The sequence below is a fragment of the Macroventuria anomochaeta genome, assembly GCF_010093625.1.
Source record: "Macroventuria anomochaeta strain CBS 525.71 unplaced genomic scaffold BU25scaffold_7, whole genome shotgun sequence".
NCBI lineage: Eukaryota > Fungi > Ascomycota > Dothideomycetes > Pleosporales > Didymellaceae > Macroventuria > Macroventuria anomochaeta.
The window spans coordinates 25,175-53,169 of NW_022985368.1; the positions used below are offsets into that span (position 1 = coordinate 25,175).

At 53.2% G+C, this 27,995-nt stretch overlaps 13 protein-coding genes across 13 annotated transcripts; 8 read left to right on the plus strand and 5 right to left on the minus strand.

The window, feature by feature from the left end:
- Nucleotides 1-1,938: 1,938 nt before the first annotated feature.
- On the plus strand, nucleotides 1,939-2,850 carry BU25DRAFT_438085 (acyl-CoA N-acyltransferase). The gene is made up of 2 exons (XM_033709044.1): nucleotides 1,939-2,379; nucleotides 2,438-2,850. The coding sequence occupies exons 1-2, from the start codon at nucleotides 1,998-2,000 to the stop codon at nucleotides 2,686-2,688; spliced, it is 633 nt and encodes a 210-aa protein (XP_033564401.1). The 5' UTR covers nucleotides 1,939-1,997; the 3' UTR covers nucleotides 2,689-2,850.
- On the minus strand, nucleotides 2,720-5,349 carry BU25DRAFT_408186 (kinase-like protein). The gene has a single exon (XM_033705747.1). It carries the CDS (start codon nucleotides 4,891-4,893, stop codon nucleotides 2,836-2,838), a length of 2,058 nt encoding a protein of 685 aa, XP_033564402.1. The 5' UTR covers nucleotides 4,894-5,349; the 3' UTR covers nucleotides 2,720-2,835.
- A 132-nt stretch (nucleotides 5,350-5,481) lies between these two features.
- On the plus strand, nucleotides 5,482-6,038 carry BU25DRAFT_254447 (uncharacterized protein). Its single transcript, XM_033701647.1, has 3 exons — nucleotides 5,482-5,526; nucleotides 5,674-5,748; nucleotides 5,812-6,038. Exons 2-3 carry the CDS (start codon nucleotides 5,686-5,688, stop codon nucleotides 6,001-6,003), a joined length of 255 nt encoding a protein of 84 aa, XP_033564403.1. The 5' UTR covers nucleotides 5,482-5,526; nucleotides 5,674-5,685; the 3' UTR covers nucleotides 6,004-6,038.
- Nucleotides 5,616-6,591, minus strand: BU25DRAFT_408187 (uncharacterized protein; the record flags this gene model as incomplete). The annotated part of the gene is made up of 3 exons (XM_033705748.1): nucleotides 6,336-6,591; nucleotides 5,812-6,289; nucleotides 5,616-5,756 (listed from the first exon to the last, which is right to left on the minus strand). Coding segments are annotated over exons 1-2 (355 nt in total), but the record flags the coding sequence as incomplete, so codon positions are not given.
- A 476-nt stretch (nucleotides 6,592-7,067) lies between these two features.
- Nucleotides 7,068-8,200, minus strand: BU25DRAFT_322179 (STE3-domain-containing protein; the record flags this gene model as incomplete). The annotated part of the gene is made up of 2 exons (XM_033702254.1): nucleotides 7,068-7,609; nucleotides 7,660-8,200. Coding segments are annotated over 2 exons (1,083 nt in total), but the record flags the coding sequence as incomplete, so codon positions are not given.
- A 1,309-nt stretch (nucleotides 8,201-9,509) lies between these two features.
- BU25DRAFT_335654 (uncharacterized protein) lies at nucleotides 9,510-10,924 on the plus strand (the record flags this gene model as incomplete). The annotated part of the gene is made up of 2 exons (XM_033702592.1): nucleotides 9,510-9,901; nucleotides 9,955-10,924. The coding sequence occupies 2 exons, from the start codon at nucleotides 9,510-9,512 to the stop codon at nucleotides 10,922-10,924; spliced, it is 1,362 nt and encodes a 453-aa protein (XP_033564406.1).
- Nucleotides 10,925-11,332: 408 nt separating this feature from the next.
- BU25DRAFT_484141 (alpha/beta-hydrolase) lies at nucleotides 11,333-12,672 on the plus strand (the record flags this gene model as incomplete). Its single annotated transcript, XM_033711191.1, has 4 exons — nucleotides 11,333-11,458; nucleotides 11,506-11,717; nucleotides 11,765-11,948; nucleotides 11,995-12,672. The coding sequence occupies 4 exons, from the start codon at nucleotides 11,333-11,335 to the stop codon at nucleotides 12,475-12,477; spliced, it is 1,005 nt and encodes a 334-aa protein (XP_033564407.1). The 3' UTR covers nucleotides 12,478-12,672.
- A 356-nt stretch (nucleotides 12,673-13,028) lies between these two features.
- On the plus strand, nucleotides 13,029-13,653 carry BU25DRAFT_387231 (uncharacterized protein; the record flags this gene model as incomplete). The annotated part of the gene is made up of 3 exons (XM_033704430.1): nucleotides 13,029-13,160; nucleotides 13,227-13,269; nucleotides 13,336-13,653. Coding segments are annotated over exons 1-3 (435 nt in total), but the record flags the coding sequence as incomplete, so codon positions are not given.
- Nucleotides 13,654-13,673: 20 nt separating this feature from the next.
- On the plus strand, nucleotides 13,674-17,367 carry BU25DRAFT_408189 (uncharacterized protein). Its single transcript, XM_033705749.1, has one exon. It carries the CDS (start codon nucleotides 13,783-13,785, stop codon nucleotides 17,275-17,277), a length of 3,495 nt encoding a protein of 1,164 aa, XP_033564409.1. The 5' UTR covers nucleotides 13,674-13,782; the 3' UTR covers nucleotides 17,278-17,367.
- A 6-nt stretch (nucleotides 17,368-17,373) lies between these two features.
- On the minus strand, nucleotides 17,374-20,795 carry BU25DRAFT_408190 (alkaline phosphatase-like protein). The gene is made up of 8 exons (XM_033705750.1): nucleotides 20,429-20,795; nucleotides 20,078-20,381; nucleotides 19,890-20,017; nucleotides 19,452-19,837; nucleotides 19,176-19,402; nucleotides 18,289-19,108; nucleotides 18,132-18,239; nucleotides 17,374-18,060 (listed from the first exon to the last, which is right to left on the minus strand). The coding sequence occupies exons 1-8, from the start codon at nucleotides 20,689-20,691 to the stop codon at nucleotides 17,468-17,470; spliced, it is 2,829 nt and encodes a 942-aa protein (XP_033564410.1). The 5' UTR covers nucleotides 20,692-20,795; the 3' UTR covers nucleotides 17,374-17,467.
- A 142-nt stretch (nucleotides 20,796-20,937) lies between these two features.
- Nucleotides 20,938-21,816, plus strand: BU25DRAFT_408191 (uncharacterized protein). Its single transcript, XM_033705751.1, has 2 exons — nucleotides 20,938-21,400; nucleotides 21,510-21,816. The coding sequence occupies exons 1-2, from the start codon at nucleotides 21,074-21,076 to the stop codon at nucleotides 21,660-21,662; spliced, it is 480 nt and encodes a 159-aa protein (XP_033564411.1). The 5' UTR covers nucleotides 20,938-21,073; the 3' UTR covers nucleotides 21,663-21,816.
- Nucleotides 21,721-25,079, minus strand: BU25DRAFT_335121 (uncharacterized protein; the record flags this gene model as incomplete). The annotated part of the gene is made up of 7 exons (XM_033702572.1): nucleotides 21,721-21,841; nucleotides 21,892-23,743; nucleotides 23,797-24,139; nucleotides 24,184-24,355; nucleotides 24,409-24,686; nucleotides 24,736-24,784; nucleotides 24,835-25,079. The coding sequence occupies 7 exons, from the start codon at nucleotides 25,077-25,079 to the stop codon at nucleotides 21,721-21,723; spliced, it is 3,060 nt and encodes a 1,019-aa protein (XP_033564412.1).
- Nucleotides 25,080-25,716: 637 nt separating this feature from the next.
- BU25DRAFT_362247 (putative Xaa-Pro aminopeptidase P) lies at nucleotides 25,717-27,966 on the plus strand (the record flags this gene model as incomplete). The annotated part of the gene is made up of 4 exons (XM_033703722.1): nucleotides 25,717-25,909; nucleotides 25,959-26,018; nucleotides 26,067-26,559; nucleotides 26,609-27,966. 4 exons carry the CDS (start codon nucleotides 25,717-25,719, stop codon nucleotides 27,819-27,821), a joined length of 1,959 nt encoding a protein of 652 aa, XP_033564413.1. The 3' UTR covers nucleotides 27,822-27,966.
- Nucleotides 27,967-27,995: the final 29 nt, after the last annotated feature.

Genomic DNA, 27,995 nt, shown 5'->3' on the forward strand with positions numbered 1-27,995 from the left:
TCTCAAGAAGATTGCCTGGAGACCTGGGGTATCCGGAACTGGTCATTGGCTGAGTGAGGTGGACTTGGTTGCGAACCATAACTTGTTTGGACAATATAAGAGACACAGAAATATCGAATTCCGCAACACACATGGATGTAGATGTGGTTTGTGGGATGTGTACGTCTTCACATTGACCCTATACTTGCCTACTCCTTGCGTGGATTGACCCCTTGGCGACCTTGGCTCGATGTTCAACCTTCTTTCTTTCAACTCACACCGCCCAGCCTTCACGGTATGCCACATTCTCCTCGTGTGTCTTGAACTAGATGTAGTGCGGTGCGGAGGAAGTTAATTCGGGCAGGTCAAGTTACTGACTGCAGCTTGTGGCGTCGTGATGTGTGTCGGTGCTGTACCAGGCGTCGTTGGGGTTATCGCGGACATGCTTGGACGCTGCACTGGATGACATGCTAGTAGTCTGCGACTGAGATGGACATTTGCTGCTTACTAGAGACGAGAGACACCGCTCCATCCACCCAGTGTCACTAATGGAGTCGGATGAAACGCCAGTTACGATCAGAAGATCGACGAACTGAAAAACACTCAGAAGTCGTTCTGAGGAACAGTTAGCAACTTGAAGAGCACGCATTCGTTCATCGGATTGATATGTAGCTATTCTAGAAGCCAGCTGCAACACGGAGGAAATATAAGAGCGGCTGTCCACGAGGCCAGCCACTCGAGTTTACCGACTGCCCACAAAGCTAGCCACTCGAGCCTAAGAACTGTCACCGAGCCAGTTGAAAGGAGGGGAAACCCCAAGGAAATGATGTTCTAGCATTGAGGGATAGCTGCTCACGGAGCGACCAGCAATGTGAGTGCCAAACATATGCGACCTTAAGTTTCCAGGCAGCGGCACAATGAGTGATACGCGCAATGGAATCTACCACATGAACGATATGTGTGTGCTGAAGCCCGTCGCCGTGATATAGTATTCACTTTGTCGCTCTAGATTTTGACACTGCAGATATAGGAGATTGGACTCAAGGAAACACAACAAAAAGATGCAGACAGAAAAAGGAACGATGTCGGAAGCAACGGGATCGACGCAGGGATCTTTGAAGACTAATTTTGCGTAACTTGAAAATCTCGTACCTTACTGTTACGGTCAAACCTTGGTGCTCATCTGCTCGAGATCTGCTGTGGTTGGTTGTGTGGAACTGCATGTACCACGGAACATCTGGTGGAGGCCACGCCAGGCGCACAACCCTTTACCTCCTAGGTCTTCATCCCCAAAGCTTGTTGCTTGATCTAACCCCTATTCCTTCGCAACTCTTTCGTCGTCTCCTTTTTCATATTCGCATTCAGGATGGCGTCTATAGCCGACCTGAGCAGATCGCTGCCGAAAAGATTTAGTGTGATGGATGAGTACAAACAGGTAACCCTTTCCACAATGCCACCGCGCGACAGAAAATTAACAGAACGTAGCATCTGAACGTCTCAGAGAACAAGCGGCAAAGACGGAGACGAAGCTGGGCAGACCAGGATATGGCGTATCAAAGTTTGCCTCATGGCAAGACCTATGCAATCCTCGCTGCTGAAGGGATCGTGGCTCGTGCGAGACAGGTGAGCGAGTGCCGCTTTTCTTTACTAGCGAGCTTGTAGGCTTATACACTACAGATACTCGCAGAGGACGATGAGTCGAGGAAGTCGTCGATCAGCTCCAGAGACGGGTAAGGGCCGCACTGTGAGATCTATTGGACGGCGCATGGTGCTCTCAGGCGCATACACGAGTTGATTCATTACTGTTCGATCTTGATATGGGTTCTTTAGAGAAGATTTTGATGGAACATTCACGAGATGAGATGAATGAAGAAGGTGATGAGAAGGGCGGAAGGGCGGCTCGCACCATACAAAGCTAGCTTGCTTAGTCATGTCGACATCCATCAGGCATCTATTCAATTCCTATACTCCTTCACTGCACTTACTCTTCAATTACTTAGAAAATCTTCAACTACAACATGTCAATCATAGTCTGCCCCGTATCCGACACCGAGCTCCACCGAGCCTGCATGATCGAAGCTGCCGCCTACGCCGACAACGACCTCAACCCAATTCTCTTCCCCGGCCCATTCCCTCCAGACTCGCAGCAAAAGCGTGTAGACCAGTTGATCCAGATGCGCAAAGAAGACCCCACTGCGACATATTTGCAAGCCATCGACCAGGCATCAGGACGCATGATTGCTTCTGCGAAGTGGCACATCTACAGAACGCCTGAGGAAACTGAGATACCGATTAGGAAATTGAAGTTTGGTCCTGGCACGAATCCGGAGGCGTGTAAGAAATTCTTTGGTGGGATGATGGAGAGGAAGAAGGAGATTGTGGGGAGTCGACCGCATCTCTGTATGGCTATAATCTTTGCACATAGATGTCTAACAAGCATGAACTGATTTTGTTGCAGACCTTCACATGCTACACACGGACCCAGAGTATCAAAGACGGGGTGCTGGCAGTGCACTGATGGAATGGGGAAAACAGAAGGCGGACGAGCTTGATTTACCCATATACCTTGAGTCCAGCACCAAAGGATATGGGTTCTATCAGAAGCATGGTTTCAAAGATGTCGAGGTGTTGGATATCGACTTCAGCGACTATGGTGGTGGGGTGCACAAGCAGCCTCTGATGACCCGGGAGGCATCCACGTCACGATGAGCGGCAGATCTTTGATGAAATCTTAATTCTTATCTTGTGCTACCTTGTCCGATGGACGGATAAATTTGATAGGTTTGCCATAGTCTTTGCACTAAACTGTCGCGGTTAGTTGCGCTTGGAGATTAGTCGTAGATGAAATTTGGTAGATCAGTGTTGTCGGCCATAAACCTTCCTCTGTTTGTTAATCTTGTGGGCGAAGGCCGCTTCGTAGACTCGTCGATGTCCGTGACGCTGTTCGAAGGCACAGTCGCCTCTGCTCACATTCCTGGCCCTGGGTCGCGACGGCTTCAAGAATACCTCGGGAGGAGTCTCCTGCACCAGAACGTCATCTTCCTCTTGCGTGATGGGCTCTGCCTGTGTGTCATAGTGATATTGAGTCTGTGGGTAGCGCTGGTACCACCACAGATCCACGCCTTCATGTCCTTCGTCGTCAGCAGATGGAGTTGTGCACACCTGCACGGTGTCCTCACGCCGGATTCTCCCTCGACGCTGTGAATTGTTAAGCGTATCGTGGCCAAAGTGAGCTGCACCCATCTCTTCATCCAACTCAGCACCTGGTCCTTCGAGATCGTCCAGATCAACGATCTCCCTTTCGAAGTACTTATCCCGCGTCGACGTACTCACGCGTTGGAGCTGACCAGCAGCGGTTTTGTTCGGACCTCCATGTCTCCTCGATTGGGGCATTGGCGGATCGTCCGCGACGGGTTCAGCGTATTTCTGTTGTTCACTGTGAGTGCAGTCACGGGCTACATCATAGTGCTCGTCGAGCTGAGTGTAACTCTTTATCTGGTCGTACTGTCGTGCTTCATTGTATACACAGCCATTGTCGTACGAAAAAGGTTCAGGCTGGCTTGCGAACTGGTTGTCTGGCTGTGGTTCGTCCGTACGCTGGTAGTCGTCTGCCGGTACATCTCTACCTGGTGCTTGTTTGGAAGCGAAAAGGCGAGACGCCGTACCATTGAATGAATTGCTCTTCGATGCCTGCTGTGGGCCAGAACTCGGCTTCAACGTCGAGATTTGTTCGATGAGCTGGTCGTCTTTGTGGCGTGGACGCCAGCCCCTGATAGATCGCTCGTACTGGGCTTCGAACTCAGCTGCCATCATTGGGTGCGTAAACCAGATATGGTTCAGGGCCTCTGCCGCTGACATGCGGGCTTCCTCCTCCAAGACCAGGAGACGCTTGATGAAGTCTTTCGGAGCATGGCCGATGGGACCCCATAAAGGATGGTACTTGTCATCGAGGATGCTAAGGTCGCATTGTGCAGCAAGGCCAATGATGACGCGTCGAGCATCTTCCTCGAAGGGGCCATCCTGTCGACAGCTAAAGATTTGTTCGCCAGTGAGTATAGCTGCTGTTATCGATCCAATGGACCACATGTCAACGCTCAAAGAGTAGCCGTAATGGCTCGGAATGGCCTCGTTCGCTTTGTGGATCTCAGGCGCAGTATACTCCAGCGTGCCGACCATACTGAACATTCGCTTCAGTTTGTTGCATCTGTAGTCATTCTGCGTGTTCGCACTGGGCAAAAACCGCGCATTGCCAAAGTCTGTGATAACGACACGAGCGCCGCTGTCGAGGGATGTCATCAGGATGTTGTCCGGTTTGAGATCTCTGTGCACAATATCTTGATCGTGGAGGTACTGGACACCCTTCAAGACCTGCCGAATTATGACCGCCGACTCGATGCTTGGAATCTTGCCATGCTTGTACTCGATGTACGAGAAGAGGTCCCCGCCGGTTACAAGCTCCTGAAACATGTATATAGTGCTTTGGCTCCAAAAGACCTTCTGTATGTGAACGATGTTAGGATGACTGAGATCCTTCAGTATGTCGAACTCGCGGAAACAGCTCTGAACTTTGCCTGGCAGCCGATTGATCGCTTGACTGGAGGTCCACTGACCATTACTCGTAGGCATGCGTAGATTCGCCCTGCGATCGTAGAGCTTCTCGAGGTTGACGATCTTGCAAGCGAGCTGACGTTGGATCCTCTGGTCAATGCCAATGAGCACCTTGCCGTACCCACCTTCACCAAGCAGGCGGCCAGTGACGAGATATCTAGACGAGAGGATAGCCTTCTCGCGCTCCTGTGTCGCTGTGAGGATGCTCTGCTTGACCGTACCGAACGAGTGATAGACCAGGGTGACGTTCTCTGATAGCTGAAGCTCGTCTCCATGATCGAGAAGGAAGGTGCCGTTCTTGCCCATCAAGATCCCTCTCTCTTGAGGGCCTGTGCATTCTGCGTTGCTTTTCTTCAGGTAAGTGCCGTTTGCTGAGAGATCGGTTGCATAAACGAAAGGGGCGATATCAGCAACAGGGTCTTGTTCGTAAAGAATGCAATGAATGCGAAGATGTTCTCTGGAAATGGTGAGGTCGTCGTGCCAGCTGTAGCGGCTAACGTCCGCGTTAGTATCTGCAGCACCATCGAACAAGACACGACCACTCTCACCACTTCAAGTCTCTGCCCAGCACGAATTGTTCGTTACCGCATACTTCAATGTTGCCATGTGTATCTGTGAGTGTGAGTGCCCTGCATTCATCGAAACATTGAGCCTCACAGACTGTAAGGATCACAACCCGCGAGCTGAATGTCGAAGTATGCCACAACCTCATCCGCCATATCGTACAACACCACTCCACCTAAATAATTGCTGAACGAAGTGAATGCACGTTGAGATACTGGCAGGTGACGCGACGCGTGATGCTCGGCCCCGTGAGCGCCGTTCGAGGAAGGCGCTAACGCTCGCTTAAGCTGGCTTGGCGCACGCACTTGCCTCATCACAAAGCCGCGAGCTTCGTAACTTTCCTTCTGCATCCCACGACACTCATCTCAAAGCAACGTAAGTTTTGTGCCCGCGCCCAGCATCATGTTCCCAATGCTCAATTGAGCATATTGAAGCGGTTTGTTCTTTGTTGAAGGGCCGCCTTTCCCGCCGCAAACCCCGCATGACGTGAGTTCAAGCTACAGCTACTGACTTCACTCGCAGTCAGCCGACAAGATGAGAGCCAAATGGAGGAAGAAGCGCGTCAGGAGGCTTAAGCGTAAGAGAAGAAAGACGAGGGCTCGTTCGTAAGTTGCACCGCAAACACATTTCTACAGCTTCACAAAGCTAACAAACCCCTAGCAAATAAACGTCTCGCCCCCAATCTCAGCATCCACCACCTCAGTCCTGAACGATAACGATCACTGCACGCTCCGATCTGCGCACCACCTTCTGTCCGCTCAACTCACTGTTCACTCGACTACGTTGCCTAGCTACGTCATACGGCAGACACGCGACACGAGCTTAAATCAATCCACGGAAGGCGACTGCTAGGCTAAGGATGGCATTGGATGTTGGTCAATTTACCTATTGAGGTCTTCGAGAGTTTACTTGAACACGATGGTCACTCTAACACCGGTCGCACTTCACCAGCGCATTGCTCGCATTGCACTTCTGAAACGGCCTTTGACTGACACATCTCCGTGTGGAGACATGATATCGAATGAAAAAATGCTTCACGACAAACACTTGTTCTCTTGTGCCTTTTTGTGATGTGCGGCTTGTGATGTGCGCTTGGCGAGAGAGCTTCCCCGCATTTCGAGCTGTGACGTTTATCGTGGTAAGGCTGGCCCGAGATTCGAGACTAACATCGCTCACAAAACTAGTGCGCAAATTCGAGCTGTGTCTGAGAGATCTTGGTATGGAATCGCAGCAGCACCTACTAAAAGGGCTGTCGGCGCGAGAGTGGAAGCTGAATATGATGTGTTTCGTTTATGAGTATACTCTGACCGCACAGCAGACAATGACATTGGTCCTTGTATGCGTGGAAACGTGGGAAGATCTCAAGGGAGGAGAAGATGAGGTGCACCATCGCATTGATACATAGCCTGCTAAGAGAAGAAAGCGTTACATCCAAACCGCTCGCCAACGATCTTACCGTATGAACCCTAGGTATCAAATCATCCTAATCATGTCCATACGATAAAAGAAAAACCCGCTGCTACACAAAAACCACCAACTCAAGGTCTCAACATCCGCTCATCTGCCGACTTCCTCTCCGTGCTCTCTCTCAACTCCTCATCGAGATGCACCTCGCGAAACATAATGACGCCCACCGACTCACTGTTGCGCCTGCTCATCGGCGCCTCAGAAGGCCAAGCCCGAGCTGTTAAGCCCTCAGGCACAGTCTCCACGACCGCCTTCTCGCCGTTCGTAACGGAAGCGTCTGAGCGCTGCGAAAACATAGGGAGGATAGGCTCGTGGCGACCGCTACAGGTTAAGATGCACTTGAGCAAAGGGTTGGAGGTCGAGCTGAGCTCAGGTAGGGCCGGGGTGGTGCTTGAGACCGATTGGAGGTGAGCGTGATCCATATTGTGAAGAGCAACAGATTTGGTGCGCACGCTGTTGTTGAACGTGCTGCCGCCAAACGAACTGATTTGCGAGTCACCTTTGGAGAAGTAGCTCTTGGCCTTGCTCATACATGATGAAGTCCAGGTACGAACGGAGATGAAGCGGGAGGGTGTGCTGGTGCCGCTCTCGCGCATGACGTACAAGCTTGGGAAGATCTTGCCCAGTTCAAATACAAGCAGCATCTTCTTGTATGTGTTTTGCGCATCGGTGCCGGTTCCGAAGAGGAGGAAGATAACGTAGCCCAGGCAGATCTGGCCCCACTTGTCGATGTGCACCTGGCCGTCAGAAGGGAACTTGAGGATCATGTTCCTCCTGTTTCCCTGGAGTTCTTCCCACTCAGAATCGTATTCGAACTCGGCCATCGAGGAGCAGAAGTAATAAAACGGGTAGACGGAATAGGGGGCGACGGCAAGGAGGAAGACCATGCACATAAGGAAGAGGCGGAAGAAGCGGGATTTGGTGGAGTTGCGGGCTGTTACGAGGCGGGAGAACTCGCGACGGTAGCGGTAGAGGCGTACGAGAAGGAGGACTGTATGATCGTTAGTAACGGGCGTGGTCCTTGAATGATCCAAGACTGACCTGCGTAGTACACTACTACAGCCATGGTGATGGGCACCCAAATGGCATTGAGAACCAGGCTTTGCCAATTCGAGCGGTATGCAGAGTTACAGCCTTCAATGCCCCATATGTTGTAACGAACAGATTGGATGGGAATGTAAAGCAGAATCAGAACCAGGGGATATACCCAGCACCATGCAAGCTCAACCAGTTGGCCCCTCATCTTGTTGCTCCTGCTAGGTGCGACGGTAATGTTGCGCGTGTCCATAACTTGAGCGAGTCTCCGAAAAATCATAGCCACTGCCGCCCCTAAGGCGACTTGCGCTCCAACTTGGATGCGACTATTGATGTCGCACCACACGACACCATCCCACCACTCATCGAGGTTATCGTGGCCCCAGATGAGCGGATTGATGCCGAGAGAGAAGTTGGTGAGAATGATCCAGAGGACGAGTGAGCCGGCTGCAACGTTTCGCTGGGAGATGTGCCATACCAGAGGTGCTATGCAGAGGAGCCAAGAGAACCAAGCAAGAGTCGAGAAGAGGATGGCTGTAGGGTAGATTCCTTCAGTGGACATGATGTCTGGTCGGTCAGTTTCCGGTGATCTGAGGGGAAGCAGTCTGATAGACATACTGACTATCGAATGGGGACCCGGATATAGACAGGTCGTTGATAGCTACACCAGCTGCTGTGAACCTTTGATTGCTGACAGAGTGGCCTAGATAATATCTGGCTGTCGAAAGATTGGGTTGACCGAAGCTTGCGTATTCTTTGTTCGTTGGAAAGATTGGTTTGAGAACTAACTTGGTGACCAGGAGGACAGATGGAAGAAGAGGGGATTGGAACAGATGGAAGAAGAGAGAGCTTGATTGACGAACGGCTGGCCTCGCTATCCTTACCGTCGTTCTACAATTGAGGCCACCTTGACTGACTAGGTGTTTCAGTCGTCAATACATCTCAATAGCAGCTTCCGTTTGACTTTTGCGGAGCTGGGAAGTGAAAGTAGGTCCGTCACGTCGAGATTGAATATGCTCGCCGACGACTCTGCATTGTATGGAAGATGTTACACAGCATGGCCATAGTCTCACCCAGCGCCATGGTTGCCGTGTGTTACTAGCGAGTGTTGGAGGCGAGGTTCCCTAGCGTGGGTTTACCAGAATAGGTGCTCAATAGGACTCGAATACAACTTTGTCGGAGCGCTCGCCAACATCAAACGAGAAATTCAAACACAACTTCCATTGATCCAGAATGACGGTAGATATCGTGTTGACAATGTGTGCAATCAATCTGTGCTGCCTCACTTGGTCAGCTTTCTCCTACTTTTCAGTGCTCCAAGCGTTGTTGGACGTTGTTCCGGTCAATGACCTAAGATGTCGAGCACAAGAACGTAAGCGACATGTTTGTGCACTGGAAGCAGACCTATGTGCCCGTGTTGATGCATGCCGGAGGCGTACAAGTCCTTAGAGGCAGTCAAATAGGCTTTGGATGCGGACGAGTGCATGTCGAAGCAGCACGAACAGTAGACATCGGGAGCCTAACAACGACTGAATGAGCTGTGCCTGAAGTTGACAATTTTGAGAGCGAGATGACATGGAGAATGAAGATGCTCGGATGATCGTCGTGGTATACAATTGCCCAGAAGCGGCTAGCTGTGACGTAAACAAGCGTTCCGCCTTCCCGAGGTACGCTGTCCACGGTACGCGAGCCCGTAGCTACTACGAGATGTGAGCATCACCGCGACACTACGCGTTGCCGATGGCCGCGTCGACCACCTCCGACCTCTCCACTGCTGTTGACGTCGACGTATGCTTGAAGGTTCATGTCAAGGCACATTAGGCTTCCACAATTAGCCGTTTCGTGTTTTCTGCACGATGGAGGGCGCACCTGCTGAAGGCCTTGTCTCTGATCCCCAAATTCCTTCGCAGCTTCGCCAAAGGATGTTGAACCGCGCAGCAACCTTCGCTGAGGGCGCGCAGCCTTCTCCTACTCGTCCTCTTCGACGCCGTAGCTCACTGCTTTCCGACTTGTCAGACACACGACACTCCGCTCGGTCCTCAACCGACAACCTCCTCAGAAATACGGATGCCTATGATAAGGTCGCATCTCTGGAAGAAGGCAACCATTGGCTATCCAGCCCTGTTATTTTTGCTATAGTCCCTGCAGTTGGCGGGCTTCTCTACCAAAATGGAGCTGCTGTCTTGACAGATATCTTCACGCTGGGTCTGGCATCATGGTTCCTGCATTGGTGTTGTACATTTCCATGGTATGCCGGTCATTGCTTGGGCAGCGTGATGGGCGACTGATCAAAATGCATAGGACTTGGTATCATTCGGCGCAGCAGCGACGGTACATCGAACCTGACGAACCCCAATACGATGACACTATTCACGAGGAAGAGAACGAAGATAGTATTAACGATCCCGACGACAACGCAGACTCGATACTAGAAGACTCGACACCAGAAGACTCGAAGTCGAGAGAGCGAGTGGGCGCGACCACTGCGACCTTGGCACAACTCGAAGCCAGCAAAGCTCTGAAGAGACAGGAGCGAATGGCGTTTGCTGCATGCTTCCTCGGCCCCCTGGTCGGAGCATGCCTCCTTCATACCATTCGCGGGCAGCTCAGGGTTACAGAGGGGCTGGTGTCCGACTACAACCTCACCATATTCGTCATGGTTGCAGAGCTCCGACCGATCGCGCGGCTCATGAAGATGCAGGAGGAGCGTATGTTCCACCTACAGCGTATTGTAAAGACAGATCCACGAGATCTGGTGGACCCCAATCATGCGCAAGCTATAGCACAGCGACTGTCAGAGCTGGAGGGAAGACTGAGCGGGCCAACGGCGAACAACGACCTCGAGACGTCGCGAGTTGCTGCTGAAGTGCGACAGGGCATACAGATACAACTGGATGCTATCACAAGAGCCATACGACGATACGAGAAGAGATCGGCTGCGCAGACTATCCAGATAGAGGCACGCTTTCAGGAAGTCGACTTGCGGCTGAAGGACTCATTGTCTCTTGCAGCAATGGCAGCACGGACAGGGCAACGACCAGGCATCATATCCAGTCTTATCAGCTGGTTTGTCAATCTCGTCAACAATGCTTTGCAGACAGCCTGGGACATTGTTCTGTATCCTCCTCGAACGGCCTTGGCCGCAGCTGTTAAGACCAAATCATACTTCGCTAAGGATGAAGAGCGCCAGTCACGAAGGCGAGTCAAGGGGCAAACGAACGCACACTCGTCAATATCGACATCTAGGATGCAGTCGAAAAGTATACGCTGACACGGCTCGAGCTACAACCTAATACACCTATTTCTCTGCTCATATTTGTCGTTTTCTCTTTTCCCTTCCCTTGAGTTATTGACTCGTGAACAGCATCGCCGAAGTTGTACTCTGGAGTCATTCTCGATGTCTTTAGGGTCACATACGAGAGCACAGCTTATCTCAGACCCACTGCTAATGCAGCTTCGTATGACGATCATGATCTGACAGCGGCAGCCTCGGCTTCTTCGCATCCAGTAACCCGAACCTAGAACAATGTCGAGCAACCGCTCGTTGCTACCCCGCCCCCACCATAGAGCTATGGACAAATACAACATGGCCGCCTTGCATGTCAAACCTCTCTGCTTTCTTCCGTTGGACTCAATCCCTCCTGACGTTTGTAGTTCTTGAATCTCACGCGTCTCCACCATGTCACTTCAATCAGACCTTACAATCGACGCGTCGAAGTTCGATCGCAAGCTTGTCGACCAGCAGACAGAAGAGTTCAACGAGAAGCTGATTAAGATCTGGGCAGACGGGCCAAGGTGGTATGAGGTACAACATGTCCAAGTTCGGAGATGGAATTTAGCTGACGGTGTCAGGTTGGCGCAGAGGAGTACCGCAAGCTTCGGTGGGAAGGCAAGACACCGCTTCCAAAGCCGGTCGTTCTTCCGGAAGGCGTCAATGGCACAATACCGTCGCGTGAAGCTGGCCGAGAGATCCCATACCGTGTGTTCAAGCCTGCTGGGGGCGTGAGCAGGGGGATCCACCTACACATCCACGGTGGAGGCTGGGTGCTGCAATCAGAACATTAGTATGCCCGCTGTAACTGTGATGCATGGACCCAACTCATTTGTACAGCCAGGATACGTACCTCAAGTACATGGCCGATCACTACGAACTGACAGTCTTCTCGGTCGGCTACAGACTGGCGCCTGAGCACCCGTGGCCCGCAGGCGGAGAGGACTGCTATGATGCTGCCGAGTGGCTCGTAAAGAACGGGCCAGATGTCTTCGGCGGCGAGCTGATGTTCACAGGGGGAGAAGTACGCTGCCAAGTCCAACTCCAAGTGAACCACTAATCTGTCACAGTCTGCTGGCGGCCACCTCGCCTGCCTCGTAGCCTTCCACCTCCTCTCCTCGACGCCGTCCTTCGCCTTCCGTGGTCTGCTCCTCCACTTTGGCTGCTACGACCTCTCCGGCTTCCTACCACACGTCGAGCACCACGAGAAGCACCTGGTCATCGACCATGACGTCATGGCCGCCTACATCAACGCCCTACTCCCCAACACAACAATAGAGCAGCGCCGCGATCCCAGCATATCGCCCTTCTTCAAGGATATCAGGGGGCTGAAGCTCCCACCAGCACTGTTTACGTGCGGCAGTGAGGATCCGCTGCTGGATGACACGGTGTTTATGGGGGCTAAGTGGCAGATGTGGGGGAATGAGGCGGTGGTCAAGATCTATAACGGGGCGCCTCATGGGTTTATTGGAAATCCGGTGGGCACGATCAAGAGTGTGGAGGAGGGGTTGCTGGACAGTGTAGCGTTTGTGAAGGCGAAGATGGGAGCGTGACTCTGATGCTAGGATTCAGCACATGCGAATGAACACAAGGCATGCGTGCGGATGCACTACACGCTCAACGGCTCAACGGCTCAACGTGACGATTGTGCTTCGTTATGAGTGAGTGAGTGAGTGAGTGAGTGAGTGATTGGTTGATTGGTTGATTGGTTGATTGGTTGATTGGTTGATTGGTTGATTGGTTGATTGGTTGATTGGTTGATTGGTTGATTGGTTGATTGGTTGGCTGGTTGGTTTAACGTCCTATTCGAGTCTAAGACTCTGGAAGACGAGAGGAGCAGTAGCCCCTCTGGTAATGCAAAGGGTTAGGTACATGAGGTTGGGTTCAGTCAGAGTACAAGGGATGGTGAGAGCTCAGGCCCAAAGCACAGGTGCTGGAAAGATCAAATTAAAACGTTATCAGTGATGCTCGAGTTGAGTTCGCCAAAGACCTCGGCCACGCTAGCGGAGCGGTGCATGAACGACCCCTGCACGATCGACCCCTGCACGGGTTGAGTTTGCGATGTCATTGCTATCTGTGCGCCCCAACGGCACCACGGCACCCTCGAGCTTTTCTGCCCAGCAGCACGATGCGCTGAACGCAACACTCCATTGCGCGTCACCATGGCAGCAAACGGGAGCCCCGAGCGGCGTCGCAGGAGCATGGGCATGTACCGGCGCGAGTCCAACATGAGCGAGTAGGCACCGAGCATATCCGCGAGACATATCCGCGAGACATTGACACGACAGCTGATGCAGTGCAGAGCCGCCAGCTTCATGGAAGACGTCGAGATGGCGCAGGACGAGGTAGAGCTACAACCCGTGTTTTCGCGTTCGCGTCCCCGATCTGGCACAGCTGACGCCAGAATCCAGATCTTCGCCGGGCCGGGAATGAGCGAGAGCGTCCCCACGAGCGTGTCCGCGTTCTCGCACCGCAGACGAGAGCGCGCCGACAGCTCCGCCAGTCTGACGTCGTTTGCATACTACGACGAGGAGCAGGACAGCGACCAGGATTTCGAAGAGGAGGCAATTGCCGAGGTCGACGACGACGAGATCGACGACGGCGAGGTCGATGACGAGGTCGAGTATGACGGGTACACGGCGGAGGAGCTCGAGGACATGGATCGCGATCTGGAGTCTGGGCTGCGCACGGAGCCGTCCCCGTTGCGGAGGAAGTCGAGCGGGAGCAGGAGCCGTCGCAGCAGCCGTCGCAGCAGCCGTCGCAGCGTGGATCGGCCGCTGCTGAGGAGGCACTCGAGCGCGAGCAGTGCTGGCTCAGGCAGCTGGAGGGGGCGCCGCAAGAACCAGAAGATTTACATCATGACCGAGGACCTGACCATCGTCGTCGCTGGCTTCAGGACGTCTACCGTCGGCTTCACCGTCTACTCTCTGCTCTGCATCGCGACGTTCGGCATCGCCTGGCTGCTGTTCAGGTGGCTGCCGCGCTGGCAGGTCTCGCTGACCGGCAAGCCCACGCCCCTCAAGGAGGCTGACTGGGTCGTCATCGAGAACCAGTGGGGCGAGTTCGCGGTCCAAAAGGTCAACAGGCAGCCCTACGGCCGCTCGCTCACCACCGTGTTCGGCGACTCGGAGAAGAAACGCCGCGGCGACTGGGACGAGGACGAGGACCCGCTGATCAAAGAACTGCGCTGCTTGGACTACCGCTACATCCGCTTCGTCTATCATCCCATCAAGGACAGGTTTGTTCTCGCAAACACTTGGACAGATCCCGCCTGGACTGATGTCACCGCGCTGCGCGAAGGTCTCGACAACGAGGAGCGTGCCTACCGGGAGCTCGTGTTCGGCAAGAACCAGATCGATATCGCTGAAAAGTCTCTCGGCCAGCTACTCGTCGACGAGGTCTTCCATCCGTTCTACGTCTTCCAGATCGCGAGTTTGTTTCTCTGGTCCGTGGACGAGTACTACTACTACGCCGCTGCCATCTTCCTCATCTCCGTCATCAGTATCACGACAACGCTCATCGAGACCAAGGCTACGATGAAGCGCCTGCGCGAGGTCTCCAAGTTCGAGTGCGAGATCCGCGTCCTGCGCAACGGTTTCTGGACCCACGTCGATTCTGGCGAGCTGGTCCCTGGAGATGTGTACGAGGTCACGGACCCCGCACTTGCTCAGTTCCCCTGCGACAGTCTGCTGCTCTCTGGAGACTGCATTGTCAACGAGAGTATGCTGACGGGCGAGTCCATCCCCGTCTCAAAGATCCCGGTGACCAACCAGTCGCTGGACCTCCTCGATCTAAGCGCTTCCGCTGTCCACCCTGAAGTTGCGCGACACATGCTTTTCTCTGGCACTAAGATCATCCGCGCCCGCCGACCGCATGAAGATCACGATGACGATGAAGCCGCAGCTCTGGCTATGGTCGTCCGCACTGGGTTCAACACGACCAAGGGCGCTCTGGTCAGGTCGATGCTGTTCCCCAAGCCGTCTGGCTTCAAGTTCTATCGCGACTCGTTCCGGTACATCTCTGTCATGGCTGTCATTGCCATGATTGGATTCGTCGCATCGTTCATCAATTTCGTTCATCTCGGCCTCGCGTGGCATCTGATTGTTGTCCGCGCCCTCGACTTGATCACCATCGTCGTCCCTCCCGCACTGCCTGCGACCCTGACCATCGGCACATCCTTCGCCCTGTCGCGCCTCAAGCAGAAGCAGATCTTTTGCATCAGCCCGCAGCGTGTCAACGTCGGTGGCAAGCTCGATGTAGTATGTTTCGACAAGACGGGAACACTCACCGAGGAAGGTCTCGACGTTTTGGGTGTTCGTGTCGTCGAACGACCAAGGAACAGGTTCAGCGAGATCTTGGCTGATCCCTACGACATCCTGCCTGCATCGCATCACGACCGCGATCCAACCGTCGAGTACATTGCGCACAAGACTATCCTGTACACCATGGCTACGTGCCACTCACTGCGCAAGATTGACGATGAGCTTGTTGGCGACCCGCTGGATGTTAAGATGTTCGATTTCACCGGCTGGAGCTACGAAGAAGGCGATGGATCGGGCAACAATGATGACGACCCAGAACAGAAGCTTTCGCCATCTGTCGCTCGCCCGCCTCCTGGACGCGAGTACGATCTCGACGACGAAGACGACAGCCGCAGACCCGTTGAGCTCGGCGTGCTGAAGTCGTTCGAGTTCGTTTCGCAGCTTCGCAGAGCCAGTGTCATCGTCCGCCGCTTCGGCTCCAAGAGCGGCGACATCTACGTCAAGGGCGCACCCGAAGTCATGAAGGAGATCTGCCGCCCAGAGAGCTTCCCCACCGACTACGAAGAGCTACTGACCTTCTACACGCACCGCGGCTTCCGTGTCATCGCCTGCGCAACCAAGTCCATTCCAAAGCTCAACTGGCTCAAGGTGCAGAAGATGAAGCGCGAAGAAGCAGAAAGCGACCTCGAGTTCATCGGTTTCATCGTGTTCGAGAACAAGCTAAAGGACAGCACCGCGCCCGTCATCGAGGAGCTCGAGCGCGCCAATATCCGCAAAGTCATGTGCACCGGCGACAACATCCTCACCGCTATCAGCGTTGCCCGCGAATGCGGCCTGGTCAACAAAACAGCACACTGCTTCGTCCCCCATTTCGCAGAAGGTGACTCCCGCAATCCCTTATCCAAACTCTCCTGGGAGTCCGTCGACGACCCGGTCTTCAAGCTCGACGAAAACAGTCTCAAACCGCTCCCGCCACCGCCCGAAGCCGATGTCTCCCTGCCCTACGATGTATCTAACCTGCGCAACTACTCCTTAGCCGTATCAGGAGACGTGTTCCGCTGGATCATCGACTTCGCCTCCGAATCCGTTTTGCGCGAAATGCTCGTCGCCGGCCAAGTCTTCGCGCGCATGTCGCCCGACGAAAAACACGAACTCGTTGAGAAACTACAATCTATCGACTACTGCGTGGGTTTCTGCGGCGACGGCGCAAACGACTGCGGAGCGCTCAAAGCCGCTGACGTTGGCATCTCCCTGTCCGAAGCAGAAGCGTCTGTCGCTGCGCCCTTCACGAGTCGCCAATTCGACATCTTGTGCGTCCCGCAGGTGATTAAAGAGGGAAGAGCCGCGCTGGTCACCTCTTTCAGCTGCTTCAAGTACATGAGCTTATACTCGGCGATCCAATTCTGCTCCGTCAGCTTCCTATACGCCTCCGCCTCGAACCTCGGGGACTTCCAATTCCTGTTCATCGACCTCGCTTTGATCCTTCCGATCGCCATCTTCATGGGCTGGAGCGCCGCACACCCAATCCTCAGCCGAAAACGGCCCACCGCTAACCTCGTATCCCGCAAAGTCCTGACCCCGCTGCTCGGCCAAATGGTGCTCTGCGTCCTCACACAGTTCTTGGCGTTCCACTTCGTCCAGCAGCAGACATGGTACCAGCCCCCCATCATCGACCCGGATCATTCGAACAGCTTGAACAGCCAAAACACGGCGCTGTTCTTGGTGTCCTGTTTCCAGTACATCTTGTCCGCGGTGGTGCTCAGCGTCGGCCGTCCGTACCGCGAGCCCATGAGCCGCAATTTGCCGTTTGTTAGCACTATTTTCCTCGCGCTTGCGCTGTCCGTGTATATGCTGTTTGATCCTACGGACTGGGTGATGCGGTGGATGGAGCTGACGGAGATCGATGTGCCGTTCAAGGTGTTCCTACTTGTTTTGGGACTGGGGAATTTTGCGGTTGCTTATCTTGCTGAGCATTTGTTGCTGCCGGGGTTGGCGAAGTGGATTGGAGTAATGAAGGTCAAGGTGGGAGGTAAGAAGTGGGCAAAGAAGAGGAAGGAGTATAAGGTTATCCAGGAGAGCATGATGACCTAATCATCCTCCGATATGTATAGATGCAGAGAAACGGTGGTGACATCGAAACGAGGGTCCTAGATTCCAACCACACCTCAACGAAGATTTGATTTGATACTCTCACACGCAACCTCCACAGCCCCCAAATATTACTCTGATACTCCCACACTCCTCCATCCGCCACATCGCACGGCTTCAAGAAGCTGCTGCCTCACCAACTTCCCATCCACCACACCAACCCACCCAACCCCAGCGTAACGCCCAGATGCCATGCAAGCCCCCACGCCATCGCGAACAAATACTTCGGGCTGAACACCGTCCAGATGAATAAGTGCGTTCGGAGCGCTGTACACGCGGCCATGACGCTAGTCAGCATGACACCGGTGAACAACGTGAGGAGGGATACATGCGTACGCCACCGATCCGCGCTGTGGTGCGGTTCAGAGTGGTGTTGTTCATTCGGCTCAGTCTTGTTGGCCAGGGCGTGCAGGTGTGCATGCTCTTGGACCACCCAGCTGCGCTTGCCACCACCGGCTCTGCTGCCACTGGCTGGTGGCGGAGTGCTTGGTCGCCCGTACGAGCGCAGGAGCAGAACGCCTGCGAGACTCCAGTACACGGGCCCGGACCAGTTTGATAGGAATACGAGGACTCCGACGGCGAGCACGTTGTAGCCCGATACGCCGTTGTATGCGTTGGAGAGGTCGATGGAAGATATGCTGTTGTTCAAACCTAAAGCGTAGAAGGCTGTTTGGCTCAGGAGGAGGGTTGTGAGGGTGGTGCGGGTTGGGGTGAGGGCGAGGTGCGCTGGAATTGTTAGTTTGAGTTTGTGGGACACCCTAACCCCATGGTAGGTGTAGGTTGGCGGACGGACTTACAGAGGGAGAAGACTTGGATGCGGAAGAGCAGGTAGAGAGGTATGTTCTGGGCTTTTGTCTGCGTGAGGAGGAAGAGCGTCAGGAGGTCGAAGAACGTGATCGCTAGATCTGTGTCTATATTAGCTCCGAACATAACCAGCAGAACAGAGCATCGTACCGCCGTGGCCCTTGACATTCCTCTTTGCTCGGCGTGTTGATCGTTGATACTCTGCAAACAGGATGCCAGCAAAGCTAAACGCGATACCTCCGAAGACCATCCGTGCAAGTAGGACGAGATCAAGTGTTTCCACCCACGCCATCACATTGGACGTGAGGGTATATGTAAGCTCCGGGGCGTCTTTCACGGTAAACGCAATTTTGAAAATGAAGGCTGTGCCACAGAGAGGCAACGCGACAAGACTACCTATCATGCGGTGGTGCTCCAATGGTTGCGGGTCCAGTTGTTTTCTGTACAACGGATTGCTCAGCGTGACCACAGAGCGAGCATAATGTCTAGAGACGCGAAGCGTGACGTCCAAGTATGTGGCACCGACCAGCACCCACAACAGGATGGAGTTATTCCCGTGGAAAATACCGCTCGTTACGATGTCATCTGCGCCCGCGAACTTTTGGCCCGTTTGGTTCCATCGCCTTATCACCCTGTGGATGACCAGAACCGCAAGAGCAGGATGGAGGATCCATGTGCTGTTTTGTTTTTTCCGCACGCTGTGCAGAAACAGGTAGAAAACCCAGCCCGATGTGATCCAGTACCAGAAGTTATGCTCTTCTTCGACGTAGGAGGAAGCGAACATGAGGACGGCGTACAGTCCGAGAGTGAGAAAGTAGTAGAGGCCAGCAGACGATGTGGGTCGCAGTGATGGAAGCGTGAAGAAACTTAGGACGCAGATGAGGAAGGCGAAAGCAGTGCCGAGGAATAGTCGTGGCACGTCGTAGTTGGATGCTGCGCTAGACATGATGTCTTGAGCGTCATGCATGAACTGTCTGTCGTTAGTATATCAGACTTTCGAGGCTCTGCAGTGCACAAATTCGCCGTGGGAGGTTTACCTTCGTGAGATGGGCTTGCTGCACGTCCTCTTCGTCATGTGCCAGACCTCTCACAAATCTGTTCCAACGACAAGCGAGCTTTTCGCCGCTATCTGAATAGTCGCAGTCCGAGAGTCCATGGCCTGGAGCTAAGGCCTGGTCATCGAAACTCTGACTCGTGTATGTAGCTTCGACAATATGCTTGATCTGTTTAGCGTTCCTATACAGAAGCTGAATACGGTCCAAATCTAACACTATCAGTTTCAACGTGCATCATTACCAAACAAAAGAACTCACTGTTATCCCAAAACCCCAAAAACTCGCTGAGGAATACACCGAGATTGTTTCTTGGTACCGGAAAGCCAAGGAGACCTGACAAAGTCGGCGCAATATCACTCTGCTCCACCGTCCTATAGTAATCAAACTCGCCTTCTGTCTTGGGCTTTGAGGGACTTCCGACGATCGGCCGACCGTGGGTGATCTTGGTGAGTTTCGGACTCATGAAGACGAGCGCGGGTGATGTCTCGCCGGGCGACGATCCTCCGTGGTTGCCGCCTTCATTCATGCCGTGGTCGCCGCACAGTACGAACAGGGTGTTGGCTAGGTGGTCTTCGATTTCAATGGCAGAATAAATCGTCCGTACAATGTCATCCATTTCCTTCTGTTTCGGAAGCATGTTCGGACTGGAGCGAGTCAGTACAGCAACGCAGCACAATTGCAACAAGCGCAATGTACCTTTTCGGACCAGCCTTGTGCCCAATATGATCCAAACCCAGGTAATGCATAATCATAGCATTCCAGTCCTCATTCAGCAACTCATTAGGAACATGTCTCGTCACGTTATTGTCCACTTCGGTGAAGTCCTGCGCATCTAGAATCAACCTTGTATTCCAGCTACATAACCAAGAGTACAAGAGACTGACCGAAACAAAGAAACTGCTCGTCCCGTCCGCTCTCTCAAAGAAGTCTGGGAACAGCTTCAACCACGTGTCGTCACCGTACATGACTAGTTTCCCTTGCTTGTTTCCGAAGCGCTTGGCTTTGATCTGTGCGAGCCAGGTGTCTTGCGTTGCGAGCGTGGATGTTGTGTCTGATTCGGCGAAGTTCAGGATCACGTCGAGAAAGGAGGGGATGGAGCCTGTGGTGATGGCCTTCACGCGCGGCATGGTGATGGTGGGGGAGGTAGCGTGGGCTGTGAAGGGGAGCGCTGTGCCGTCGCGGATAAGGCTGTAGCACGGTCAGCGACTGAATCATTTTCGTACGGAAAGACATACCTCTGAACAAAGCTCATCCCACTCTCCTTGCTGTAGACGAAGTCGCTCCTCAGCGCATCCACTACCATGAACACCAGCTTGTCGAATGGTGCCTCCGGAGGTTGTTGCGAATCCGTTGCATTATTTCCCTCCCATTTCAGCTCTTCATACTCTGCTAGCCCTGGCATGAAAGGCTTGTACGGGAAGAAGCCCGTCGCGAAGGTCAGAATCGCGACTGGAATCAAAAGATTCGCAAGCGCGAGCAACACCGTTCGTGGCGCCATCGCAGCTAATCTTTGAACCTCAAACCTACCAATGTGTTACAACTCCTACAGAAAAACGGGCCCCATGAGCGACATAAAATTGAAGAAGAATTGGCAAGAGTCCATCACGGTGTCGAGTCGGGATGGCCAAGACGCGACGTTGAAGCTCAAATCCAGGGTCCAACCTAACCCCTGTCTGGCCTAAGCCCCTCGACCAATGAGTGACATCATCAGCCTTCGACTTGTGAAACTTCACGTCCCAGCAACCTACATGTCTCCACGCACTCAATTGCCCTCAAAAGCCCTCCAATCCGCACTCCGCACACCCCTCAAGGTCCCAAGAAACGCGCCAATCGAGCGCCAACTCTCGGCCTACCTCCACCGCCGAACTTCCGCACCCAACATGTCCTTCCTCCTCCCCGGCCTGCGCCACGGCGCTCTCCTCGCAACACCCCTAATCCTTAGCACACCGCTGCTGTACCACAACTTGCGACACGCCCAATCCATCCGTTGCGACTCTGCGGACCCGCTCGCGAAGCTTGGTGACCTGCGCAGCACATATGCCCACGATGCGCAGACACCTGTGATCACGCAGTCCGGGGCGCCCAATCCGAAGGCGGTGCGGCAGATTAGTATGGGGAGTATATTGGGTGTGCTGGGAGGTCTGGGGATCAGTGTGTTCAGTAAGCCGTTGGCGATTTTGATTGGGTTGGGAGTTGTTTTGCTCCAGGTAAGTCGTGACAGTCAGGAAAGAGCGTAGAAAGAGAGAGGGAAGCTTGCAGAATGTTTGACTTGGGAGGATGCTACTTTTCGCTGCATGATGCTGATACGAGGTCTAGTTCGTCGAGTCGAGAGGCATCCACATCATCCCCTACTCGTATCTGCAGCGCCGCTTCAGGTCGACGAATGTGCGGTCGTTGGTACAGGATAACGTCGCTTTCAAGCTGTCATTCGGCTTGACATTTGCACTGGCTGCATTTGCCGAGTTCTAGTCTAGTGAACATTATCGAGTAGCGTTTGCTATTGTACGAGCTCGTGGTCGTCGCTATGCTATGCGAAACGACCGTGGCCTTGAGCCATCATTTGGGGCTGTAGCTGCATCTGAAGTTGTTTGCAGCTCTGCCAAAAGCCTTTGACGGTGTCTTTGAAGCCCGTCGAGCTCTTCGCGTTCCTGTATGTACGTCAGTGTTGGATCGTTGTAACAAAAGAAGGATGAATCACCTCATGGAGCTTTCGATGAACTTCCGTACCAGTTCCTGCACGCCTGGGTCTTGCTGGAATCGCTGAAGTAGCGGCTGCTCCGCTAGAGAACTTGTGATGTACGCCCTTGCGTTTTTGTCCGATCGAATGAGTGCACGAAGTGGTGCAACGATGTGCTCCAGACTCGTGTAGTCGACTTCGCCGCAGACATTGGTGATCAATGCGTACGTCACTGCGTGCCCAAAGTGGTTGATGATGTCTTGCGAGGTGCCTTGGTGCTGGCCGTGCGAATTTGCGGTCGATTCAAAGATATCCTTCCACAGCTTTGCGGATGCTCGCTTGGGTAGTACTTCTGGCGACTTGATTGACTCGACACAGAAGCCAAACATTCCCTGCAGAGTATCTGGGTGTTCTTGTGCGAGCAGGCGCAAGTCTGTGTTGGCGAACTGCTGAATCAGCTCGATGCAACCAACAGCAATCTCCGGGTCGTTTCGGGGGTGCTGTAGTGCTTGCATGATGCTCAGATCGTGCTGTAGCAGGCGTTGCGCCTGTATGGCGAAATCGGCAGGTCGCTTGTGCTTGTGAGATGAGAGCCAGCAACATGCTGTTTCGAGGACGAAAGGCAGTCGTGGCGTTTGCACCGTTGTCTTGGTGATGAAGTCGACGGCAGCGGAAGGTGGCAATACGAAAGGACCGGGAATGGACTCCTTGAAGCCAGTGCGCAAGACATTGCAGGCCGATTCGATAATCTCGTCGTTTCTCGGGAAGACTTGTGTCATGTAGTTGATCATGTTGATGACCTGGTTCTGGATCTCTTTGCCAGGTCCTTCTGACCAGAATGTTGAAGTTTCCAGTTTTGAGTCCGCTTCGAGATCTACAACCTCTTCGTCAAGAGCTTGTAGTGCGCGACCGATGCTTGACAAACATTTCAGAGTTGTCAACGCAAGCACTTGCCCCTGTTCTGGGTCATTGCCTTCTTTTATGGCCTTGATTGCGCCCATTGCGTCTTGTGCAATGTAACCGAAGAGCTGCCTAACACCAATAAGCTGCTTCTCTTCAGAGTCCGCTGACTGGACAATTGCAGCGATACCTTCGAGGACCTTGCTCTTCGTGAACTCTTCCGCAGTCTGATATGTAAGAAATTGCTCATACATCTGGAAGAATGAGTCGAGCTCGCCTGTGAGCGATTTCCTACATTCGGAGCACAGGGACGCAAACGACTTGGCTGCGCTGTGAGCGAGTGCGGGCTGAGCCAATGCTTTGAGCAGGAAAGGTAATACTTGAGGTAAAAAGCGCGGTTTGCGCAGGAAGAACTGGTTGAGAGCTGCGACTAACTCCACAGCAGACCTCCGGGTAATGGCAGGTATATCTGCATCGCCAGACATGGCCGAGAATAGAGGCTGCTCGAAGAGACGATTGAGACGCTCGTCGACTTTCTCATTGAAGGCATCTGCGATCGAAATCAAACAGAAGAGGCCGGCTTCGAGCTCCAGCCAGTTGCCTGTCGCAAGTGCGCACAAGGTGAAGTCGATAAATTGATCCGTCATTGCATCACGGAGCGACTCGTAAGCTTCCATGATGATGTCTCGTACGTCGATACGGAAGACTTTGAAGGTCTTCTTTGTATCCGAGTCCCATTCCTTTGTCACGCTAGGTGGGGGGTAGATGATCTTCTGCGCGAGCTCAGAGATTCCCTGGAACACATTGGACTTTGCGGCATCCATCCAAGAGGGCAATGACGATCCTTCCGCGTATTCGAACGATTCTTCGGCGATTGCGCTAACGAAGCCACTCCAGAAGTCAAGTACGACCGGCGCCACTTCATCGTCCACGCCTACGATCTCTGAGTATTTCAGGAGGTCGTGCAGGAACGCTACATCAATATCAGCTCGTACGCCAGCAAGCTCGGAGTCAGCACCAACTTACACATGACTTGTTGGTTGTGCGCTGTTTCGTGTTCTTTGTACAGACTCTTCGAATCCAGCAGGATCTGTCCGTATGCTACAATGATCCTGGCGAGCGAGACTGTTTCGGCATCTAGGTCTCTCAGAATCTCCAAACCCCACGGGCCCGCAATCGCTGACCATAGCATCTCTTGGTGCTTTGCCTCGAAGAAAGAAGGGTAGTTCTCCAGGACCTCAGCAACGAGATCCATGGCATCTTCGACGTGATACTCAAGGCAGGTTAAGGCGAGCTCAGTGACCGATCGCAGGTAGTGGAGCTTCTCAGGCACATGCTTGAACTCGGATTGCGCATAGAAGATCCAGCCCTGACAAGTTAGCCTTGAACCTCTAGCACTGCGCAAACACCTACAATAAAGCATTTTGAAGCAGCTACACAGATCTTCTCGCCCTGCTGCACTGACTCGTTGTAGCTGGGGTCGTTGATCGGTACGGACAAGTATTTGAACCCGCGTCCGAACGAAGCATGGAGAAGCGCCTCTAAGCTTTCTGCATTGGCGATCATCTCGTGATGCACTTTGCGACTAGCTAGCATTAGCATGGCTTGTCTCTAATGTCAATGACTAGTTGCACTCACTTCGGACTCGCTGAGAGCTTCTTTGCTTCGTCTGCCAGATTCATAGCGAAATCTAGGAGGACAAGCAGTTGATCATCAGATAGCTGAGGCAGCAGGTCCCACGTTGAAGGGTGACCTTCCAGGGCATCGTCCAACGCAGGTTGTTGCGCCGCGAATGATACGACTAGACTTCTGAGGCATAGGCTCCATATTGAGATAGGCTTGGTGAAGTACTGAGCCAATGTTGAGCTGACTTTACGCGTCGCTATTGAGGATGATGGCCGCGAAACTAGATGGTGCTACACAACGGTGTCAGTCAAAATACCTTTGTGTGGGGTGCGGACATACAATAAGTGTAGAGAGCAACTGTGCAGAATGCTCTTCGCTCAGTTCGTTGCTACAGATGATCAGGCGTCTGAAGTGGAGGCGATCGCAAGGTCCACTTACGAGTCAGCATTGAGCTTCACAGTCAATGTGAGGGCCCCAAAGAACCGGACCTGTTCATCGTCGCTTTTCAGGAGGGTGTCTGCAATCTCCCATCCCTGGGGCGACCGCTGCAAGATTCGTAGCGTTGCTTCTGTCTGGGAGATCTTCTTTGCGTGTCCTGGATCGTACAGCGATTTGACCAGACCTTCGATTTCGACAAAGCTCAAAGGGAAGCCCTGCTGCTCCTGAGTCCCATTGGTGGCCATGGTATTTCCTGATGACTGTTCGAAACGAGTCAGTCATGAAGTGGTGTTCGAGTATGTCGTTGGGCTCTACGCCAGCAGTAGTGAAGTCAAGCGATTGCCCAAGTGAGCTCGACCAACCAGAGCCCACTTATGAGATATGTGAGATGTGAAGAAGAGAGAGCTTGGGGATTAAAATGATTGGTAGAAAAGGTGTTCATTTAAAAATCACCACATTATACTTACACCTGGCGGTCTGTGACAAGCTGGAAAAATTGCACACGGCGCGCTGCTCACTTACAAGGTATATCTAGGCGACAGTCGAGAAGGTGTGACTAGTCAGATCGAATAGTGATGCTCGAGCTATATGTTTTGGGCGCAGGCTGGGCTCGTCTGTCTCCCACGATCGTTTAATAAATTCGCTAGTGACTCGCCACCATGCGATCGCATGATTTGCAGCGTTGATGGCGGCGAACTTTGTGAGAGGTTGAGTTGCTCGCTTTCGTGTTATATTTTTGGGAGCAGGCTGGCGAAAGAGGTTGGTTGACATCTTCTTGGCGAGTTGTTCGCTCCTATCCTGAGAATGACGCTAGCCCCCGCCGCATTGCAGCTGTACCATTGTTGGTGGGGGTGTCTTGCATACCGATAGTAGGCGCTCTCTATGCTTCTGCCACGACCTTTGGTGCGCACACACGCGACAGCAGTAGCGTATGTAGCCAGGAAACCTTTTCTTACCTGTCGAGCTTTCCATGCATCTGCTGCCCTACGTGCCATCGATATGTCCAAGGTCGACACCACTGAGCGGCTTGCGGAGCTCCGCAAGCTCATGAAGGAGCGCAATGTCGATATCTACAGTACCAAGCCCTGGTCAAGCAATGCAGAGCCTCGCTAACACACATGCAGTGGTACCGTCCGAAGACAGCCACCAGAGCGAGTACATTGCCCCTTGCGACGCCCGCCGAGGTCAGATCCCGCGCCGCCTCTCGCAGCACACCTATTGATACCTTCTAGCATATATTAGCGGCTTCACTGGCTCAGCTGGCTACGCAGTCATTACACATGACAAGGCCGCCTTATCTACCGACGGACGCTACTTCAACCAGGCTGAGAAGCAACTGGACGGCAACTGGGAGCTGCTGAAACAGGGTATTCAAGATGTTCCAACTATCCAAGAGTGGACGGTGGAACGAGTGGAGGGAGGCAAGGTCGTTGCCGTAGATCCTAGTGTAGTCACGGCAGTCGACGCTAGGAAGCTGGCCGACAAGATCAAAAAGAGGGGCGGTGAATACAAAGCGGTCGATGAGAACCTTGTGGACGCAGTATGGAAAGACAGACCAAGCCGTCCAAGCGAGAAAGTCATTGTGCAGCCCATGGATTTCTCTGGCAAGAGCTTTGAGGACAAGATCTCAGACCTGCGGAAAGAGCTTGAGAAGAGGAAGAGCCTAGGCTTTGTTGTCTCTATGCTGGATGAGATCGCCTGGCTGTTCAACATACGTGGAAGCGAGTATGTACACGGAAATCTTACAGTCACCAACGCCTCTGACACTTTGCAGTATCCCATACAACCCCGTCCTCTTTTCCTATGCTGTCATCACACCAACCGCTGCCACGCTCTACGTCGACGCAAGCAAGCTGCCACAAGACGTTAAGAACCACCTTGGCGATAAAGTTGAGATACGCCCCTACGAGGCCATTTTCGAAGATGTTGCGGCCCTGAGCAAGGCATCGCTCGAAGCTAAGGACGAGTCCGAGACGAAGAAGAAGTTCCTCACTTCCAACCGAGCATCATGGGCACTGAACAAGGCTCTTGGTGGCGAGGACAAGGTCGAGGAGGTGCGCAGTCCGGTTGGCGACGCAAAAGCAGTGAAGAATGAGGTCGAGCTGGAAGGCATGCGCCAATGTCATATTCGGGATGGTGCCGCGCTCAGCGAGTACTTCGCATGGTTGGAGGATCAGCTGGTCAACAAGAAGGCTACGCTCGACGAAGTAGATGGCGCCGACAAGTTGGAGAGCATACGCTCCAAGCATAACGGCTTCATGGGTCTTTCCTTCGACACCATCTCTTCAACCGGAGCTAATGCGGCTGTCATTCACTACAAGCCGGAGAAGGGCGAGTGCGCAGTCATCGACCCCAAAGCCATCTATCTTTGCGACTCTGGCGCGCAGTATCAAGATGGCACCACAGATACGACAAGAACACTACACTTCGGCGAGCCTACTGAGATGGAGCGTAAGGCTTACACGCTTGTGCTCAAGGGTAACATCGCTCTTGAGCGCATCAAGTTTCCAAAGGGCACAACAGGCTTCGCTATCGACGCACTTGCCCGCCAATTTCTCTGGGCTGAAGGGCTTGACTACCGACACGGAACTGGACACGGTGTTGGCTCTTTCCTGAACGTCCACGAGGGTCCTATCGGTATCGGCACAAGGGTACAATACTCTGAAGTTGCACTGGCTGTCGGTAATGTTATCTCAGACGAGCCAGGGTACTATGAGGACGGCAAGTTTGGCATCCGCATCGAGAACATGATCATGGTCAAGGAGATCGAGACGAAGCATCAATTCGGTGACAAGCCATATCTTGGATTCGAGCATGTCACAATGACGCCTCACTGCAGGAATCTTGTCGACATGAGCCTGCTCACAGAAGATGAGAAGAAGTTCATCAACGACTATCACAAGGAGGTCTATGAGAAGACAAGCGAGTACTTCAAGAACGATCCTCTCACCCTCAAGTGGTTGAAGCGCGAAACAGCGCCCTACTAGACACATCGTGTCGATATGTATTTATGGAGAGGGTTGACGCATTCGGCAGCTTGTCATCGGCATGTTGCGGCTCATCAATTTCTGCAATTGCATGGCATCGGTGTTCAGCATTTGTGGACAGTACTGCGGCGTTGGTTTAGTCCGCTACCATAGTAAAGAACGATACGTTTGAGA